This window comes from Pantherophis guttatus, chromosome 8 (genome assembly GCF_059756535.1).
Source record: "Pantherophis guttatus breed Tessera chromosome 8, ASM5975653v1, whole genome shotgun sequence".
In the NCBI taxonomy this organism is placed as follows: Eukaryota; Metazoa; Chordata; class Lepidosauria; order Squamata; family Colubridae; genus Pantherophis; species Pantherophis guttatus.
Window position 1 is genome coordinate 53,292,264 of NC_142070.1, and position 22,215 is coordinate 53,314,478.

The 22,215-nt window shown below is 39.9% G+C and overlaps 1 protein-coding gene across 47 annotated transcripts in view; it reads right to left on the reverse strand.

Moving 5' to 3' along the window:
* Nucleotides 1-343: 343 nt before the first annotated feature.
* PALLD (palladin, cytoskeletal associated protein) overlaps nt 344-22,215 on the reverse strand; it is a 456,066-nt gene continuing 434,194 nt past the window's right edge. For all 47 annotated transcript variants that reach the window (XM_087875167.1, XM_087875165.1, XM_087875164.1 and 44 more), the window contains 3 exons: nt 21,547-21,712; nt 10,850-10,983; nt 344-2,188 (listed from right to left, as the gene is read on the reverse strand). In XM_087875167.1, coding sequence (XP_087731293.1) covers nt 2,016-2,188; nt 10,850-10,983; nt 21,547-21,712 — 473 coding nt within the window. In that variant the 3' untranslated portion in view covers nt 344-2,015. The remainder of the gene's footprint in view (nt 2,189-10,849; nt 10,984-21,546; nt 21,713-22,215) is intronic.

Sequence of the window (22,215 nt, forward strand, 5' to 3'; positions counted from 1 at the left end):
TTTGTTTAGAGACTGATCGCTCAGTGACTAGTTGCAGTTATGGCGATGATTTAAAAAATAACTTTATAAGCTCTTCTCACATTTACTATTTTTGCAGATCTGTGAAGCAAAAGAAACCTGAAATAAAATAATAAAATAATGTTGTTTCGCTGAGTGAGTACTTCACTTAATGATTGAATTGCTGATCCCAATGTAGTCATTAAACAAGGACTACCTGCAGTACGATCTTAAACTACAACTTAGAAGTAAACCTCACGAAGTTCCATGAAACCACCCTCTAGTAGGCTGTTTTATTCTTTGAGGTCTCATTAAGAATTATTAGCATTTTAACCAAGAAAATACATTTTTTTCTGAAATTTGTGTAATATTTATTGATGTCAAACCCTTATGATACTAGCTCAACAATCCAAAATAGTATGCTTGTACAGATTTATAAATACAAATAAAAAGAAGCAGCAAATCGCCACTAGTTAAACTAAAAAAATAGTAATTAAGCTAAAAAAGTCACATTGACAATTGGGCAAGGATTCAATTTCCTAGATCCAGAGTATTAGGATAGTTATATATGACAATACAAATAAGCCAAATTCCTATTGCTGAATTGTTATCATCTGCACAAGCTTCCATAGAAAAGTAATTATCTTTTGTGATAGAAATTTTTATTAGTTACTAAAAATCTGAATAGTGTACTTAATAACAAAGGGCAAAAGCAATACAGGAATAGCAGTTAATGCAAAATAAATGGCACTGCATATTACAAAACTTTTTTTTCTATTTTTACGAAAAAGTATGTATTTGAATAACTGAGTTGAGAAAAAGATTCAGATTTTTAATTATAAATAAAGTACTATAAACATGCTTCATATAAGGAATACAGTGTTTTCCTTTTGTAGCAGAATACTATTGTACCATCGGACTACATTATTTTCAGCAGATCTAACTGAAATAGCCTTCTACTCCCTCTCAGCTGAGTTCATTTTGAATCAAAATTGCTTAATATAATCTAAGTGAAATCTATTAACTGGAAAAAAACCAGCTAGGTTTCTGGCTGGTTAACTATTTTCAGTTCTTCACAAGTTCTCAGCCATAGGCAGGGTTCCTATTCATACTGCAGTAATCAAGAACACAAAAATATAACCTCGAGTATACATGCAAGCAGTGCTTAAAATGTAACAACATTTCCTTGTATTCCCCAACATTTACTTATCTATTCTCTATGGTATGCAAATTATTTAAACCTTTATTGCAAACTCAACCCATTTTCCACTTCCTCTATACTCCTACTTATCTTCCTTTCTATCACATATTCTACTCAATCAGATCTCCAATATTGTTTTAAAAAGCACCGAGGTTTTGCTCACATATCATTTCTTGAGAAAGGTCTCACTTTTGCCTTTTCTCTTATCTCACTGTTATAAAAGTAACATGAATCTAAGCATCACATCCACAGGCAAAAGTCAAAAGCCTTCTAAGGTTACTTTACCTACCCTAATGCAATTAAAGCAAAACTAACACGTCCTATTTCCTTTGAGACTAGAAAGTCAATTTTAAACACAAAAACGTCACTTATTTCTCTTCCCTTTTCCATCTTGCTTTATTCATTCATTGCTCATCTGAACTATCATTATAATGCACTCCTAATATATTTTTTCAGTGCACTTCTATTCATTACAATTAATAGCACCTACAAACTGCAAAGGCACTTAGCGATATGTGTGCAGCATATTTAGTTTTGCAAAATTTCACTCAATTTAACACTTGTGAATAGGATGATTCAAAACAGTATTATCTACAATGTAATAAGAAATGGTTATAGTGAAGGTGATTTGTATATGCAGACTGCATTTTTCTCTACTAACTCCTAATTTGTTATACTGAACAAGAAAGATGTGGCTGGATTCTTTTGCACACAGAGGTGTCTGTCTTGTGTACAGTGGTGTAAATTATCATTGAACCATACAATGGCATTCAGTGTTTTCAATTTGAAAGGAAATGGTATATCTGGTAGCTAATACTTAAAGATCATCACTTTCTACCAATACAGATTGCAATGTCAGATGTCCTGGGTTTGCTTCTGGCTGAAATGCAGCTTTGATGTCTAGTCCTTGGTCAGAAAGTGCTGCATACCGACTGGATGAGGGACGCACCTTCTTTGGTTTAGTGGTTTGGGACTGTTGTTGCCACTGAGCTGGAAAAAAGAGAAAAGGGGAAACAGTTTACCAATGCCTCAAAACACAAAAATGGGGAAAATTACTGAGCCATTTTATCTTCTTTTAGGGGAAAAGGACCAATCATTCAATTTAATTAAAGAATTATCACAAAGCTCTCTAAAATCAAATTGCTGAAGATGTATTCATATCGCAATTATCAACCAGGAAGTCAAGTTACCAAATCCACTGGAGATGTTTGTTAATACAAGAAATGTAGGGAGATGTGCTGCCTTACATATAGTCACTATCATAAATTGTTCTTTTGTCCTCTTTTACAGTGAGATCTGTTTCTCTTCTTTGCCTCATATTCACTTGGTTATTTTCTGCTAATTTCTAAAGATAATGGATGTGAAAAACAATATAAACTCCTGAAAGTATATGGAACTGACTTTGGCTTTATACAAATTCATTCCTAACTGGCAAAGTGTTTAAAATAAGCTATCACATTGTATACACAGACACACACAGAAAAGTTAAGAACAAGTATTCCTTTGACCCAGCACTCTCCTATGCCATTGACTTCTATACAAATGCTAGAAGACTACCAAGTTTCAGTGGAACTTCTAAATAAAAGAAGAGGAACGTGATCTTAACAAATTCAGATAAGAATAAGAACATACAACTAAAACTTTTTAACATTACGATAATGACAAAGGATTATTTCACCTAAAACATGACTTATTCTATACCAGCCTTTTCTAAAACATTTTTATAGACAGAAAAAAATGTACAAATGTCGTTTTGTTCTCTGATAATCACGCAGTAGCAGCACTATATCCCCATTCTTTTTTTCTCCCCCTGTACCACTCTTAAATCTCCAATTTTCATCTATATTCCCTGCCTTGTTTCTATGTCATTTCCTTGCCCTTTTTGTCCTTATACTGCTTGGTAACAGTATAAATTACTTTTTTTCTCTCTCAGCAGTTTAGAGACCAAAAGATCTTTTCACACACAACATGACAGCTATGTGGAATTTAAAGTGGACAGACTGCAAATCCCTGGGAAGTAATACAATTAGATGGGGATGATAATGATTACCTCACTGACATTGTTGAATATGCAAGTAGGAGTGAGTCTTACATCAGTCTTCACTCATTGGTTCATTTTCCCCGGTGGGAAAATGAACAAGTGTCAGTGGCTGACAGGCTGGACAGCTCCTGATAAAAGGAACTGCAGCCTTGGGCAACCCTCAGTTCGTAGTTATTTTGTTGTTCCTGTTGCCTGAAATAAACAAATCTGCCACCTCCATTTGGAAGGCAAATAGCATCCATTCCTCGAGGGGGGAAATGCTGGGCTATCAAGAGGCTACAGAAGGGGGTGAGAGTTCCGAAGAGGATGAGGATATCCACCGAATAAGATCGGAATGGAAGGCTGGCACGGCAGAAGCAGGGCAAAGATTCCAGAACTGTGCTGGATGTGGAGGGAACCATCCCAGGGCGGTTTGCAGATTCAAAGAAACTATTTGCCGCCAATGTGATCACAAGGGACACATAGCTGAAGCCTGCCCAGCCAGCAAACTGCCAACAGAGGCAAAACACAGCGCAGCCACCACCACATGGCCAACAACCGGGATTCTTGAAGGTGCCATTTTCAAAATACAAGCAGCATGAAGACTGGCAGGCAGAAGCGAGAAAAATAAATCAGACAATAGTAGGGCACTCTGATACAAAAAAGTCCAGGAAATTTCATATCACGGTGGAAATAGAGGAAACCCCATGCAACTTGGAGGTGGACACGGGTTCCTATATGTCCATTGTGTCCTGGATTATGATCAAGAAAGCGATCCCAGGAATCACCAGGCAGAAATTAAAACCACAAAAGACACTGCTGAAGGACTACCAAGGGAAACACATTCCAGTGATCAGGAGCGGACTCTTTGAAATAAGCTTCAAGAAATTCAAGGTCCACAATAGTGGACAAAAACCTACCCAGCCTACTTGGGGTAGAATGGTTCGATGCCCTAGGCTTGGGTATACCAGGCATCCATCATCTCCACCAAGACAGCATCGACGGGACTCTAGACAAGTACAAGGGGACCCCTATATCATTTAGCTAGACCCCCATATTGCCCCTGTCCGATTAAAGCTGCAGCGAGTCCCTTTTGCTCTCAGGCCCAAAATAGATGAACTATTAGACAATCTAATTGCACAGGAAATTTTGGAGCCAATCGACCACGCCAGGTGGGAGACCCCTATTGTCATGCCAATTAAGCCAGATGGGTCTGTGTGCATCTGCGCTGATTATAAATGTACAATTAACAAAGCATTGCAACAGAGTACATATCCCGTGCCAGTGGTTCAGCATCTGTTGCATTCATTGGGCAAAGGCAAAATTTTCTTCTTTTTTTAAAAACAAGTTTTATTGTTTTTTTTTCTTTTCTCCTCTCCCACCCTCACCCACATCTTTTTTTTTTTTTGAACAGTGTTGGTCATTTCTTATCTTATACAATTAGTCAAATTCAAATACATTTTACTCAATTACAATTTTTGTCAATATCGTTTTCCCCCCTTTCCTTTTTTTTGAATATATCTCAGTATTTCTATACTTGCATACATAACACCTTCTTCATTTATCCCTAAATTCTAACTTTACTATTTGTACATATTTGTCCTCTTTTATTCTTAAACAATTCATTTTTTTTCTTAATATATTTATATTTGTTTGTTCAGAGCTGCGTTTCTTCCACTTCATCTTTTCCGCTCCCTCTTCTCCTTCCAACTTTCTTTCCCCACCTACTTCTTCTCTTCTCTACTTCCCCTTCCCTTCTCCTCCTCCTCTCTTCCCCCCATCTTACCTTCTCTCCTACTCTACTTTCCCTTCCCTTCCTTCCTCCCTACTCTTCTGTCCCTCTCTCTCCTTCCTCCTCCCTTCCAATTCCTTCATCTCTCTCTATTGCTGTATTCATTTTCAATTTAATGTTTTCCATTGTGGAGTTCAGGCAACCCCAATCCCTTATCTTTTTAATTATTAACAATATATTTCATCTTGTTCTCTTTTTTCCTTCAAATCTTTACTCAAACAATTTTCTAATCTCTTATCTTTTTTACTTTTACCAATATCTTTTTTCTGCTTTACTTCTTGCAAGTATAACATTTAAATCATTATCATTTCAATTTCATTCAGTTTTACATTCAATTTCAATCATTAAATATATTTCTCAAAACATCTTAACAATAAATTTCCACTTATTCAAATATATATTTATAAAGCGCCTCTTAATCCTTTCTCATTTTACCCAATCTGATTAGTTCTTAAAATATTATTAATTTGTCTTTTCTCTTTTTAATTATATTTCAAATATATAGTTTGAAATATTCCAAATATTACATTTCCCCCAACTGGTTTATTCATATTGTTAAGACTTATCATTCTATAAACCTCCAATATTATTGAGCATGTGACATTTATTACAGTTTTCCCTTCGTTTCTACTTTTCTTTTCCTTTTTCGTATCTTTTCAAAGGCAAAATTTTCGCCAAACTCAACCTGACCCAGGCGTACCAACAGTTACCAGTAGATGCTGCCACCGCAGATACCCAAACCATAGTGACACACAGGGGGACATTCAAATGTAACAGATTGCAATTCGGAGTTAGTGTGGCACCAGGTTTGTTCCAGAGTTTAATGGACTGCCTCCTGCAGGGCATCCCAGTAGTAGTTCCGTATTTCGATGACGTCCTTGTGGCAGCAGATAATATGGAACAACTCAGCCACCAATTAAGAATAGCCCTGAGCCATTTCCAGGAAGCAGGGCTTAAAGTAAAGAGGGAAAAATGCCAGATAGCCATACGCCAGGTCGAGGTTCTGGGTTATCTCATAGATGAATCGGGCATTCACCCCACCAACAGCAAGCTGAAGGCAATTAAGGAAGCCCCTACACCAAAAAATAAGACAGAACTGCAGGCATTCTTAGGACTATTGAATTTTTATAGTATCTTCTTGCCGCAGAAGACAACTGTTGCTGAACCACTCCACAGGCTATTGGTTAAGAAGGCAGCTTGGCATTGGGGACATAAAGAAGCTTCTGCCATCACAGAAATAAAAGGAGTTTTAATGTCAAACCACGTATTAGCACAATACAATGACATTTTGCCACTCATCCTGACCTGCGACGCCTCTCCCCTTTGGCATTGGCGCTGAACTCAGCCACCGACTACCAAACGGCAAGGGAGCTCTGACTGCATTTTATTCCAAGACACTTGCAAAAGCTGAACAGAATTACAGTCAAATAGATAAAGAAGCGTTGGCTGCAGTCGCCAGGGTGAAAAGGTTTCACAAATACCTATACAGAAGGGAATTTGAACTCATCACAGACCATAAGCCACTTCTAGGTATTCTTGCAGGAGACCAACCAACCCCAAACATATTGTCATCCAGGATGACAAGATGGAAAGTTTTTTTGGCTGCATACAAATACTGTCTGATACACCAACCTGAAAAGACCATCGACCATGCAGCCAATGCCCACTCCCAGACCTGGTGGAGGACCGTGCACCGGCATCATCAATCCTTCAAATAGAAGAAATCACGAAGGGCCCCATCACAGCGGCCGAAATAGCAAGGCAAATGGCAAAAGACAAAACTTTGGCGCAAATTTTAAACTGGGCATGGAGGGGGTGGCGAAATGGAACATTGGGGGATGAACTTAAACCATTTAAAATCCGGCAAGTGGAAATGTCTGCAATGAAGGAGTGTTTGTTATGGGGGGATAGAGTTGTTATACTACAAACCTTAAGGAAAGCTGTGTTGGAAGCATTGCATGTGGGGCATCCAGGAATTGTGAGGATGAAAGCATTGGCTAGGAGCTATATGTGGTGGCCAGGGATGGATCATTTTCCCAGAGGGAAAATGAACAAGTGTCAGTGGCTGACAGGCTGGATAACTCCTGGTAAAAGGAGCTGCAGCCTCGGGCAGCCCTCAGTTTGTAGTTATTTTGTTGTTGTTCCTGTTGCCTGAAATAAACAGTTTTTTACTTCACTACGATCGTCCTGCCTTCTGTTTGTGTCCGGACTTAACAGACATGGCATGGACTCTTTTTTTTTTTTTTTTTTTAATTTGATTTATATGCCGCCCTTCTCCGAAGACTCAGGGCGCCTTACAATGTGCTCAGCAATAGCCTTCATCCTTTTGTATATTTATACAAAGTCAGCTTATTGCCCCCACAACTGGGTCCTCATTTCACCTACCTTTAGAAAGGATGGAAGGCTGAGTCAACCTTGAGCCTTGGCGAGATTCGAACCCTGCAGTAATTGCAGGCAGCTGGTCTTAAAAAGCTTAATAACAGGGTGCCTTAAACCCCTGTACTACCAAGGCTCTTTTTTTTGCCTGAAATAAACAGTTTTTTACTTCATTACGATCGTCCTGCCTTCTGTTTGTGTCCGGACTTAACAGACATGGCATGGACTCTTCAAATCTACATTTAGAATATCCTTTCAATATATGCACCAGAACATGAGGAAGGTGGTTTTCAGAGGCTTGAACCATGTATGGCTTGTTATTACAGAACAATTGGTATCAATTCTACTGATCATCCCTGAACATGGGTCATTTAGTGGCCAGTAATGGGGAAAAAAAAGAAGTGGTGTATGAATTTTTTCAGGAGGTTATATCAAAGAGAAGATACCAGTCGAAAGCAATTTAGTTTCCTAGAGAATTTGCCAGGGGTACCAGATCAGATAAGAGATATACTAAATAGAAATATCTCAGAGGGGGAAATAGAGGAAAGTCTGAAAAAACAGAAGAGTGGTAAAACCCCTGGAACAGACGGACTGCCTGTACAGGTGTATAAGGCAATTTGGGAAGTGATTGGGACCCAGTTGTGCGGCGTCTTTAATGAAGTGTTGAATGATGGACGAATGCCAAAATGAGATGTAGAGAAGAGATGTATATCTCTCTCCTTCCTAAGGAGGGGGTTGATACAACCTATATTAAGAATTATAGACCAATAGCCCTGCTCAATGCCGATTATAAATTGTTTGCATCCATCCTAGCAAAAAGACTACAGGTTTTTAAAAATCAGTTTGTACATAGAGACCAGAATGGTTTCTTACCGCATAGATTGCTGAGAGATAATATGAGAGTAATAATAAATGCTCTTGAGTTTTATGAACATCACTCGGACAAACAGATGGCACTTCTCTTTTTAGATGCTTACAAAGCATTTGACAGCGTGAGTTGGGAATTTATGTTAACCCAGCTTCGTAAAATAGAATTTGGCGAAAAATTTATACAGGCGATACAAACAATTTATTCTTCCCAGGTGGCATGGGTTTTAGTTAATGGGGAAAAAACAAAGGAGGTTACAATTAGTAGGGGAACGAGACAGGGTTGTCCGCTCTCCCCGCTTTTATTTATTCTGACTCTGGAGCCCCTTCTCAGGGAAATTAGGAATAACCCGGTAATTAAAGGACTAAAAGTACGAAGGCAGGAATTTAAAATATTGCTTAACGCAATATTTTATTTTAGCAATATTTTATATATAGCCACCCTGAGTCTCCAGAGAAGGGCAGCATTTAAATTAAAGCAAAATAAATAAATAAATACATAAATAAATAAAAATATAGGCATTCACAGACAACCTCGTCTTCATTCTAGAAGATCCTCAGGAGTCGGGCCCAGAGTTGATAGAGATGATAGAAGAATATGGTAGAGAGGCGGGATTAAAAATGAATAAGGATAAAACTAAGATATTGGTCAAAAATATTCCAAAAATGCAGAAGGACATATTAGAATCTAGATTGGACGTTCAAATTGTAAATAAAATTAAATATCTAGGAATTTGGCTAACAGCCCGATGCTCTACAATTAAGGAAGACAATTTTGTTAAATTATATGATCAGACTGTAAGAGACCTGGAGAAGTGGAAAAATTTACAGTTGTCTTTGATGGGATGGATAGCAGCAATTAAGACACATGTTTTACCCAAATGGCTATTTTTATTTCAATCAGCTCCGGTGAGGCTAGATAAAAAGTTTTTTAAAGATTTGGATCGAGTTGTGCTGAAATTTATATGGCAGGGGAAGAAGCCTAGGGTAAAGCTCAAAATGTTACAAGAGCATAGAGAGAGGGCGGGTCTCCCCTGCTGGGAATTATACTACGGAGCTTCACTGTTAGCCTGGATGAAAGAATGGGTGTTATTGAAGAAGAGGTCTTTATTAGATTTAGGAGGACACGACCTACAGCACGGTTGGCACGCGCTGTTATGGAGAGAGAAAGTTCAACAGTATAAGTATTTTAAGAGACATTATTTAAGGCGAATATTGCTGGAAACCTGGAACATAATTAGAGGAAAATTTTATACCAAGATCCCAATCTGGTTCTCAGCAACAGAAGCGACGACATATCCAATAACTCTTAAACAGGATAATATTTATAGATATAAAGAGCTTGTGGATGCCCAAGGAATATTAAGATCTAGGGAAGATTTGGCTGATAAAGGAATTAGGCTAGATTGGTGGACCTATGCTACAGTTCAATCTTGTTACAGGAAGGATAGAGATAATTATAGGATACATGTGATGGAACAGAGTTTTGATAAAATATTAATGGGAGAGGACCATAAATACATAATCAAAATGTATGCACAATTGCTTGAGCGAATGATAGGAGAGGAGGTTGTAAAAGACACTGGGGGAGGAATTTTGGGTACTCGATTCCCTTAGAAAAATGGCAACAAATGTAGGGGGAAAATATTAAAATGATTACGGCAACGTCTTTTGAGGAAAATGCATATAAAATGTTGTATAGATGGCATCTCCCACCAGCAAGAATTGCTAAAATGTTTCCGGGTGCATCAGAGTTATGTTGGAAATGCGGGAAAACCAGAGGTACGTATTTCCACCAAATTCCACGTATTTCCAGTTGTATAATGGCGAAGAAGTATTGGAGAAGGATTAAGAATTGGATTAAGGAAATTACTAATGTGGATCTCCAATGAAAACCTGAGATATATTTACCAGGTATTTGCCCAGAGGGGCTGAATAAGAAAAAATGGTATCTCACTCTACATATTTTAGTTGCAGCTAGAATAGTGTTCGCCCAACAATGGAAAGGAAAAGAGATACCAGCTAGTACCCAAATTATAAATAAAGTATTAGAGTGCGCTGAGGCGGACAGAATGACATTTATGTTGAAAGAAAAAGAAGATTCTGAATTTTTTCAAAGTTGGGACAGTTGGTACCAATGGTTGAATAAAAGAATTGAGACGAAGTGAGGGTCTAGGCAATCACGAGGAGAGATATATTTATTTAGATTGAAAGGTAATTGTATGAAAATAATGTCTAGGGATTATTTACCCTACTCTGTGTTGTGGGCATAATTATTTACCAATGAGGGCAGGGACAATATCTGCCGGGATAGATGTGTTCGTATGTTTAGTGCTATGAATGGGTGGGGGAGGGAGGGAGGGGAATGTATGATTGTTGTTTTTATGAATAAATAATGTCTTTGTCTTGTGTTGATTTTAATCTGGAAAAACTAATAAAATTTATTTTATTAAAAAAAAAAAGAACGGTTATGCTTTATAGGCAGGCTTGATCTAAAGGTCAACAAACGTTTCTCTAATATTGTTATTATATAAGGAATAGCTATAGGTTTGGGATAATTTTTCCAAATACTGTCAACATCCATACAGCATCTTACTATAAACATCCAGTCTTGCTGTGCAGGAAACAATCCCAGCTTCATTTTTTGCTGATGCAGTGTACCAACCAGCATCTTCTTTTGTAGCTCCCTGAATAAGCAGGCAGATGTATCCATGATTATCTTGGTGCATGCTTAAAAGAATAAAGAGACACATGTAAACATATAACTAAATAACTGGCATAAATGTATAAATTATTTTAAATAACTCTGAATGATAAATAAGGATGGATCAGCAGTAGATCAAGTGAACACATGTAGTCCTTGACTTATAACTGATCGCTTAGCAACTACTAGAAGTTACAACAGACTCCAAAATTGGAACTTATGACCCAGTTTCAAAGTTCCAACATCTTCCCCTGGTCATTTTGGGCATTTAGCAACAGCCCACATTTACAGCCATTTGCAGAGATCTGCAGTCATGTGATTGTGGTTTATTATACTTTTTGCCTGAAACCAGTATTTACTTCTGGTAAAACCCACCTTACAACAAACAATGGGTTCACTTCACAACCACCACATTCATTTTATGATTAACATATTTGCTTAACGACTGTTACAAAAAAGTTTGTAAACCAGGTTCCAGTCATATGATGACCCACTAGTTTATATATTGAGGACTCCCTGTTCAATATATAAAGAAACAACATGTTTTCTCAACTGATGTTTCTCTAGCTTGCTTTGAAGTTAATAGATATTAACTAAATTATGACTGGTTTCATGTTTTTTTAAATATATTTTATATATTTTAAAATCGATCATGTTAAATGTCATAATAAGATAATACTGATTTTATAAGACTTTTGATTACAGAATCACAATAGTGTATTTCAGATGCATGTTTATGTTTCCATAACTCAAAACATAAAATCTGCCCCATTAAAGTTACCACACTTCAGTTCCCAGCAGGTTTAGTGGACAAACAGATCTTCAAGAGTTTGGCTAAATATTGTAGCCATATAATATTGGACTACTTTATAAGTACCCTCACTCAGAAATAATAATGAATTATTATTAAAATAAAATAATGAATAAATAATGAATAAAATAATAAAGTAAAATAATGAATTTCATTTCAGTTTAGCATATCTGTAATATTAGACATGACAATTTTTCAAAAACAGCAAAGTGGTTTGCTCACCTGGAGAGGATGTCATGAGATTCCATATCATACAAAGCATGTAAAAAAAGAGAAGTTCAAAGAAGACGAGGTAGACCCAGAAGAAGATGGAAAGACAACATCAAAGACATACTACAACAACATAAATTAACAATGGTTGAGGTCACTAGAAGAGTAACAGCTAGAACTTTGCATCTCCCTCGACATTTGGTACGGTGAAAGAGGAGCAGGAGGAAGGAGCAGGAGAAGGAGGAGGAGGAGGAGGAGGAGGAGGAGGAGGAGGAGGAGGAGGAGGAGGAGGAGGAGAAGTAGTAGTTCTTAAATGGAAAGAAACATTAAGCTTATATCTGGGATTACAGAAATCACAAATTGAATGATCTCCTATGCAACTTAATTATCAAGGCTATAAAATGAAGTAGCGTATTAAGTTGTATTGCTACCATGGCTTCAAATTTAATTTCCCTCACACATTTTTTAGATTGCAATCAAAAACCTCAAAACATTTTAGCTCCATGCATTTCAACACTTTCAACTTTTCTTTGTTTATTTGTATCAGAAGCATCACAATTAAAATAAGGCATACTATATGACATAAGATTTAGAAGATAAAATGCAAGATTAAAATATGTACAGGTTAAACAGATTTTGCCCAGGTAAAATGTTGCTCAGCAACATTAATTGCGTTGTGTTGTACTGCCTTGAGGTCCTCAAGTGTGCACAAAGGATAGTATACATATGTGTTGTTGTCTGCATGTTACCACAATTGCAAAGGGCAAAATCCCTGGATAATCTCATTTGTTCAGAGTATCTCTGGGTCTAGTTGTGCCTGTGTGCAATCTATTCAACAATTATCAAACTTCCCAACTTTCACCAGACTTGGTTCCTCCATTGGTTTCTTCTGGTGTTGATTCTTTGTAGCTTTCCATAGATCCTCTCTGCTTTTAAATTTTTTGAAGTCTTCCGTTGATATAAGGAAGCTTTTCCTAGATTTTAATCTCTGATGTAGGCATAGAGAGGGTGTTGTCTAGAAACCTAGATGATTTAAGCCTGTCTCTGTATGCTGATGCTTCTTTGCAAACAGAAGGTGGGGTGCAATGCAGCTAGGTGGTAGATCTTATCTAGAGGGGTAGTTTTAAGGCATCTGGTAATAATTCTGCTAGCTTCATTCAGAGCAACATCTACTTTCCCAACATGTGTTGATTTATACCAGACTGGGCAGATGTATTTGCCTGCCAAGTAGCAAAATGCTAAAGCTGTTATAAGAATTCTTGGTTTGGCATTCCAGGTAGAGCTCAGGTTATATTTATTTATTTATAGAGGATGTTTTTTCATTCACTGATCTTCAGTTCAGTGTTGGTGCAGTGCTGTTTATATGTCAGGGTCCTATCTAGAGTGAGCCTTAAACATTTATGGCTGTAGCAATGCTCCAATACCGTCCTTTTCCATATAATATGCAGCTTCCTAGCAGCCTGCTTATTGTGAAGATGTAAAGCACATACCTGAGTTTTTGCTGGTTATCACAATGGTATCAATCCAACTCTGCCAGGGTTTCAATTAAATGTTGTTCAACCTCCTCAAATGTTTCTCCATGTACAGCCACTGCTCAGTCATCAGTATACATATAGTTATTAGTACCCATACATTGGTATAAATATTAAAAATAATTGGAGCCAATTTACCCTAAGGTAAATATCCCTTTGATTCTTCCATCTACTTTGCCTTCCCTGGAACTCCACATAAAATATGTGGTGCTGAAGCAGATTCCTAATGATATTTGTAAGTTTAAGATCTGTAATCATATCATAAACTTTCTGCTTCAGTCTTCTAAGATTGATGGTATCATATGCAGCCATGAGATCTATGAGTACAGTTCCTGTTATGTTACATTCGATAAACTGAGCTATATTGAAAATCTGCGTGTTGCAATTTTTTTGGGAGAGAAATCCAGCCTGCTGCAGTATGAGAAAATGTTCTACAGCTACAGTGAGGCAATTTTGATCATTCTTTCAAAGATTTTGTAGGTATGGCACAAGAGAGAAATTAGCTGGCACTTCTTAGGGTTATTAGCCTCTTTACCTGGTTTTAAAACTGCTGCAACCTTAGCCTTTTGCTAGATAGCAGGAATCTTACACTGTTCCAAGCATTCAATTAAACATTTATAGTAGCCACTGTCTTACCTTTGACCCCCAATTGCTTTATCTGTTTAATAAGCAGCTTTCCATGGCCTACTCTTCCTTATTTGTGGGGTGCCGCAAGGGTCAGTCCTCTCACCCCCTCTGTTCAACATTTATGTAAAACCGCTAGGTGAGATCATCCGTGGTTTTGGGGTGAGTGTTCATCAGTATGCTGATGACACACAGCTATACATCTCCACCCCAGACCACCCCAATGATGCCCTTGCTGTGATGTCCCGTTGCCTGGAGGCTGTGTGGATCTGGATGGGGAGAAACAAGCTCAGACTCAACCCCTCCAAGACCGAGTGGCTGTGGCTTCCGGCGTCCCGGTATAGTCAGCTGGTACCATCACTGACAATAGGGGATGAGATCTTGCTCCCCACAGAGAGGGCCCGCAACTTGGGTGTCCTCCTGGATTCACGGTTATCTTTAGAAGATCATTTGACGGCCATGGCCAGGGGTGCCTTTTATCAGGTTCGCCTGATCCACCAGTTGTGTCCCTTTCTGGATCGGGACGCCTTGCGCACGGTCACTCATGCCCTAGTTACCTCCCGTATGGACTACTGTAATGCTCTCTACATGGGGCTCCCCTTGAAAAGCACCCGGAGGCTCCAACTGGTCCAGAACGTAGCCGCACGGGTGATTATGGGCGCAGCTCGTTACACCCATGTAACACCTCTCCTACGCGAGCTGCACTGGCTCCCGGTGGTCTTCCGGGTGCGATTTAAGGTGTTAGTTATCACCTTTAAAGCGCTCCATGGCTTAGGACCTGGGTACCTACGAGAATGTCTTTTGCCACCAATAGCCTCCCACTGACCAGTTCGTTCTCACAGGGAGGGACTACTCAGGGTACCGTCAGTCAAATTATGTCGACTGGCGACTCCCAGGGGGAGGGCCTTCTCTGTGGGGGCTCCAACCCTTTGGAATGAACTGCCCCCGGAGATACGGAATATCCCTGATCTCTGTGCTTTCCGCCGTGCCCTCAAGACCCTGATGTTCCAACAGGCAGGGCTAAACATACAAACATGTGAATGATTTTTTAAATGTTATCTAATTCTGGGTTTTATTTAATTGACCAAACTTAAGTAATAATTTTAATTAGCAATTTTATGATGTTTGTGTGTCTATATTTTTCTTGACTGTACACCGCCTTGAGTCCTACGGGAGAAAGGCGGTATAGAAATATAATAAATAAAATAAATAAATAAATAAATAAATAAATTATAGCCTCTCTCAGTTCTTCCATAGTAAAGGGGGATGGTAAGTTAGTTGTTTTATCTTCCTCATTTCTGTTGATCTTATTTATTTATTTTATTATATTTCTATACCGCCCTTCTCCTGCGGGACTCAGGGCGGTGCACAGCCGAGATAAAACATAACATATAAAATTTAAAAACAGTTTAAAAACAATTAAATAATTTCGGCCCAGTAATTAAAATAACCCAATTAAAACCAAATTCAATTAAAACTGAGAGGATGGGATCAAGCCAGCCCAGCTAGATGGAACAAGTGTGTCTTCAGGGCCCGACGAAAAGTCCGGAGGTCTGATATCGTGCGTATCTCAGGGGGCAGGTCATTCCAGAGGGCAGGCGCTGCCACAGAGAAGGCTCTCCCCCTGGGGGTCGCCAGCCGGCACTGCCTGGCTGACGGCACCCTGAGGAGGCCCTCTCTGTGTGAGCGAACCGGTTGGTGGGAGGCAATTGGTGGCAGAAGGCGGTATCGCAAATACCCCGGCCCTAAGCCATGGAGTGCTTTAAAGGTGGTCACCAACACCTTGAAGTGCACCCGGAAGACCACAGGAAGCCAGTGCAGCTCGCACAGGAGAGGTGTTATATGTGAGCGCCCCGCTGCTCCCATAATCCCCCGCGTGGCCGCGTTCTGGACCAACTGCAGCCTCCGGGTGCACCCCAAGGGGAGCCCCATGTAGAGAGCATTGCAGTAGTCCAGGCGGGAAGTGACGAGTGCTTGAGTGACCGTGCGTAGGGAGTCCCGATCTAGAAAGGGACGCAACTGGCGTATCAGGCGAACCTGATAAAAAGCCCCCCTGGCCACGGCCGTCATATGCTCTTCTAAAGACAGCCGTGCGTCCAGGAGGATGCCTAAATTGCGAGCCCTCTCCGTGGGGGCCAGTGATTCGCCCCCAATAGCCAGCAATGGCACCAGCTGGCTATATCGGGACGCCGGAAGCCACAGCCACTCGGTCTTGGAAGGGTTGAGTCGGAGCCTGTTTCTCCCCATCCAGGCCCGCACGGCCTCCAGGCACTGGGACATCACTTCAAGGGCATTGTTGGGGTGGCCTGGGGTGGAGATGTACAGCTGAGTGTCGTCAGCGTACTGATGGAACTCCACCCCAAAGCCACGGATGATCTCGCCCAGCGGCTTTACATAAATGTTGAACAGAAGGGGCGAGAGGACCGACCCTTGTGGCACCCCACAAACAAGGTGCCTCGGGGTCGACCGCTGCCCCCCTGTCAACACGGATTGCGACCGGTCCAAGAGGTAGGAGGAGAACCACCACAGGACGGTGCCCCCCACCCCCAGCCCCTTCAACCGGTGCAACATGATACCATGGTCGATGGTATCAAAAGCCGCTGAGAGGTCTAACAGGACCAGGATAGAGGAACAACCCCTATCCCGAGCCCTCCAGAGATCATCCACCAACGCGACCAATGCCGTTTCCGTGCTGTGCCCAGGCCGGAAACCAGACTGGAGCGGGTCCAGATAGACAGCTTCATCCAGGTACCGGGGAAGCTGCCGCACTACCACACTCTCAACAACCTTCACAACGAAGCGAAGGTTGGAGACTGGACGATAGTTAGCCAAAATAGCCGGATCCAGGGAGGGCTTCTTGAGGAGGGGCCTCACCACCGCTTCTTTCAAAGCGGTCGGCAGGACCCCCTCACTCAGAGAAGCGTTAACAATCCCCTGGAGCCAGCCTCGTGTAACCTCCCGGGAAGCCAGTACCAACCAGGAGGGACACGGGTCCAATAAACATGTGGTCGCGTTCAGCCATCCCAGGATCCTGTCCACGTCCTCGGGAGCAACAGGATCAAACTCCTCCCAGATAACACTCTCAAGACCTGCCTCAGTCATCCCGTCTGGATTTACCCAGTCAGAGGCCAGGCCTTCCCGAATCTGAGCGATCTTGTCATACAGATACTGCACAAAGTCCTCAGCTCGACCCTGCAAGGGATCATCCCGCGCTTCCAGATGGAGGAGGGAGCGGGTCACCCTAAACAGGGCGGCTGGGCGATTATCTGATGACGCGATAAGAGCGGCAAAATAGCTAGATTTCGCTGCTTTTATCGCCACTAGGTAGGTCTTAATATGAGACCTCACCAGTGTTCGGTCAGATTCGGAGCGGCTGGTCCTCCAACTACTCTCTAGGCGTCTTTTCCGGCGCTTCATCTCCCTCAGCTCCTCAGAGAACCAAGGAGCTAGGTGAGTTCGGTGCCGGGTCAGAGGCCGCAAAGGCACAACACGGTCCAAAGCCCCGGCGGCCGCACTATCCCAGGCGGCCACCAGGTCTTCAGCCGAGTCATGAGCCAGAGTCTCAGGAAATGGCCCAAGCTCCATCTGGAACCTATCAGGATCCATCAGGCGCCTGGGGCAGAACCACCTGGTCGGTCCCGCCTCCCTGCAGCGAGGTGCAGCGGTTAGAAAGTCCAGTCGAAGGAGCGAGTGGTCAGACCATGACAAGGGTTCGATGACTATATCCCCTATATCACGGCCACTCAACCACTGACCAGAGACAAAAATCAAGTCCAGAGTGTGTCCACCTATGTGAGTAGGGTCATGAATTAACTGAGTAAGGTCCATGGCCATCATGGAAGCCATGAACTCTCGAGCTACCTCAGATGTTTCACCGATAGATCTTAATCTTGTGTTTTGGTGGCCTTTGATCTGGGTTGCCATTCTTAAGAAGTTGACTGGCTATTTGGTCTGCAGTCACATTGGCATAATTTTTAGAGTGAGTTGTCAAGTGCTCAACAATCTCCAAGCTTTATGGCTATTTATGCGTATGTCCAATTCTTCTATTGTTCTAATCCAGCTTTCTCTCTTAGCTTCAACTATAGAAATAATTAACTGCTGGCCTGCATTCACTGTATCCTGTACTATAGGATCAACCTCAAAAAGAGTGAGATACCTCTGCAGTTTATCCTTTGTTTCTGCTGTAAAGCCTTGGATATAGTTGGTTTTACAGCCCCATGGAATTGGTAGCTGGGAACATTTTTATGACCACCACAAATCTGTCATAATATCTTAGTTTAGCTATTAATTGAGTAACAGCACTGTTCAATAATCTCTGAAATGTAGGTCAGTCAGCTTTTTTAAAGTTATACCTATAGCTAAAGGGGATACTGTGAGGTCAAACTACAGTGGTAACCTGGCACATAATTGGCCAATGCTGAGAATTTGGAAAAGGTGGGAAAACTACTTTAATACATTGTTGGATTATATGAATGTTCACAAATATTAAATCTGGGTTATATCCCCTGCATCACCTTCCACTGTTGAATGAAGCTCATAATTTGTTGTCATGTAAAAGAGCCAGATTAGAAGAATGGGTGGACCTTCAGAATGAGAGGCTACTGGATTTAGAAGGTCAATTTGGATGGCACTGTTAACTATGGTAGGATAAAGTTAATACTGATTTCAACAACCATTTTGTCAGACGTGCCAGAGTTTGGAATAAATATAAAACAAGGTTTTCCACGAAGGTGCCTCTTTGGGTTTCCCCACAGGAAGCTTTTTAAAGAAAAGAAATGGTGACGAGGCTGAACTGGTGGACTTATGGTCAAATATCATCTTTCAACTTGGGTGACCCTACCCTCAAGTCTAAGGAGGAACTAGAATCAGGAAGTCATGTCTGCCATTGGTTTATTTACAGTTGAAAGAAATATTTAAATTAGATAAAAAGAATCACGGGTTTAACTTTGCCAAAAATGAATTGGAAATCCTATTGTGTGGTAGTAATGAATATATTATTGCTAAAGTTTATAAAATGTTATTGAATGTAAATTTGGAAAATGAACAAGTTTGGGTATAATGTAATGCTTGAACAATGAGAGAATACGTGGAAGAAAGGCTTAAAATTTACATTAAACTATAACTTAAAAGAATATTTCTATAAGATGATGTATTTAACTCCAGACAAGTTGTCAAGAATGTATAAAGTCATTTCAAATGAATGTTGGAAATGTAAATGTAATGAAGGGACTTTTTACCATTTATGGTGGATGTGTGATAAAGCAAAAAAATATTGGAGTAGGATTCATAACTTAACACAGAAAATTCTTAAAGTGAATATAAAGAGAAAACCAGAGACTTTTCTTTTGGGTTTAATGGAAAAAGACTTGGGAAAAAAAATTGGAACGTCGATGTTCTATATGTTGACGGCAGCAAGACTACTCTATGCACAGAAATGGAAGGTCACCTCAATCCCAACAATGGACGAATGGCTGCAAAAATTGATGCAGTTAGCAGAGATGGCTAAATTGACTGCTTTGATCAAAGAAAAAAACACAAATACTTTTGTTTCTACTTGGAAACCGTTTCTGGACTTTGTGCTTGAGGTGGAAATAAATGAAACACTGTTTTTGGGTTTTACCGATTATATAGATTTATTGCTGTAGAAACGGCTAATTAATACGACTGTGTAAAAATAAAAAGTTGAGGTTTTGATGTTAATGCCTTATTCTACTACACCAAAGGGGGAAGTCAATGTCTTTTTTTTCTTTTTCCCCTTTTCTTTCCCTCACTCTTCTCTTCCCTTTCCCCTTCCCTATTTTTCCTATTATTTACTTTTGTATTTTCTTTGTATGCTATATTATAAACTAATAAAAAACTTTTTTTTTGAAGAAAAAGAGCCAGGTTATTCAAATCTGTAAAAAAAAAAAAAAGAGCAGGAAATCCAAAAGCGTGCATTTGGTGTGGATTGCGCATACGTGCGCAATGTGCATCTGATGTGCACTGCGCATGTGCAGCATGCATCCAGCATTTATTCTTATTAAATATATTAAATTTATCATCCTTGATCTCAGTTAGTGGCTATTTATACACTGAGATTGCTCAGCTCTATAGATATTACTTTTATGTTATTTATTTCTGATGTTTTGGACCAAACCTGGATACCAGGCTTCACAAAGACTGTGCTGCTGTACTGTTGGTGGGACCGCTCTGCTACAAGCTACATGCTCTGTATTTTAGGTCTTTTCTGATTACTGTCTCTGTGCGTCTCCTGTATACACAGGACAACACAGCTATATTTTTGGCACAAGACCCGCAACAATTCTTCCTTACATTCAGATAGACTCTCAATAATTACTGAAATAAATAGTCCTCTATGGACCTGAAAAGATCCTTTGTGGGACACACGTATTATCACAGATGGGAATGAGTACCCCACTATGCTCATGAAAGGAGCCTCTCTGAAGAACGAGGCTCCCTGAAGAATGTGTGCTGTTAACACATTTGGATGTCCCCTGGGCAACAGTTTACAGCTGGCTAATCCTTTCAATCCAGAAGCATCCAAAGCATAGTGAGGTGCTCATTCCCATTGTAATACTTTCAAGAGTTCATAAGCATTTGAGGGATACTTATACAAATATTCATGAGAATTATAGTATATTCCACTTTTCCTTTAGAAGGTCTAATTGGTATATATAGTACCTCTTCCTCCAATTTCTTTTTTTTACCACCAGAATCCTATAATACAGATTGAGCTGATGGAGTGTGACTTTTGTTCTGTACAGTACAGTAAGTACAAAAGTACAGTAACTTTTAGGGTCTAGTCCAGCATTTCATCGCTAAACCACACTGACTTCACCAGGTCAATTTGAATGTGATCTGTTCACAAAGACTAGAACTTTCAATTTATGATAAGAAGAAGCTTCATTTTGCAATAAATATTAAGCATGTATAAATTCTTCTCAAACCAATTATGGTAATTGAAAGTACTATTAGATAATCTGTATTTAGGAGTAAATAAGAGATTTTTGGTTATGTTTAGAAGATAGAAATGTGGATCATTGGAAGGTTTCAATTATAGAACTAAAGTAAAAGTTCAACTGCAGCAGGGACAATGTGTATTCCTGCTTTATACCATTCATTTGGTGCGGAAATGTAATCTATGGGGTTATTATCATATAATCCCTATCTACATGAATTCCTTTGTACAAAACCTTTCTCAGAGTCTGAATGTTATTTGAAAATTAACAGACATGCATAATACCTTTAGATCTGGCTTGATTTGTCAATAAGATGACCTTCTCCAGGCAATGGCCAGTAAATGCATCATTGGCTCAAACTGTTCATGTATTAGTTATGTATACTGTTGCTCAAGCCTTTAAATGTTCAACATAGACAAGTGACACAGTTAATAAACAGAATATGACACTAACCTCACTCTGTCAGTGTTGTATATGAGTGACTCATTTTCCTTCTTCCAGAAAATCTGAGGTGGAGGCACACCCGAAACCCGGCATTCCAGTCGCACAGGAAACCTCTCAGCCACTCCTGTATTTTGTAGTTTCTCTATAAATACAGGTGGCTTGTGTGCTTCCTTAGCTGAAAAGACAGAGATCCCCCCCCTTATATCAGTATATATTTTGTAGTGTGTTCTCTTAACATTTCTTAGCACTAGGGGGTACCTGACAGAGAGAAGTATTTGGAAAATGAAAATGTCACTTTATTTGCTGCTACCTAATCAACTGAGGAGGATGCAATGTTCCCACTTGCATTAGGGAAAAAAATGAAGGCCCGTGGTGGTCTAGCCAAATGGCTATGATGAAATGTAATATTTTGCCAGAATTGCTATGATTCTCCTATAATGAAGCACATCATCCAAATATTTCAGCTTAGTTCTGTTTTCCCATTGGAAGTGATTAAACAAAAGCTGATGTAGAAGTCAGAACTTTTAATTATATCCGCAGACAGACGCAATTTCTCACTTCCCGCTCAACTTCACACTTTGCTTTCTGATTCTTTTGGGGGAGGCAATAAGATCTCTCAGTGTGGATATAACAGACTGCTATAGCTTCCTTGTTGATTTCTGGAAAAAAATGGCACTT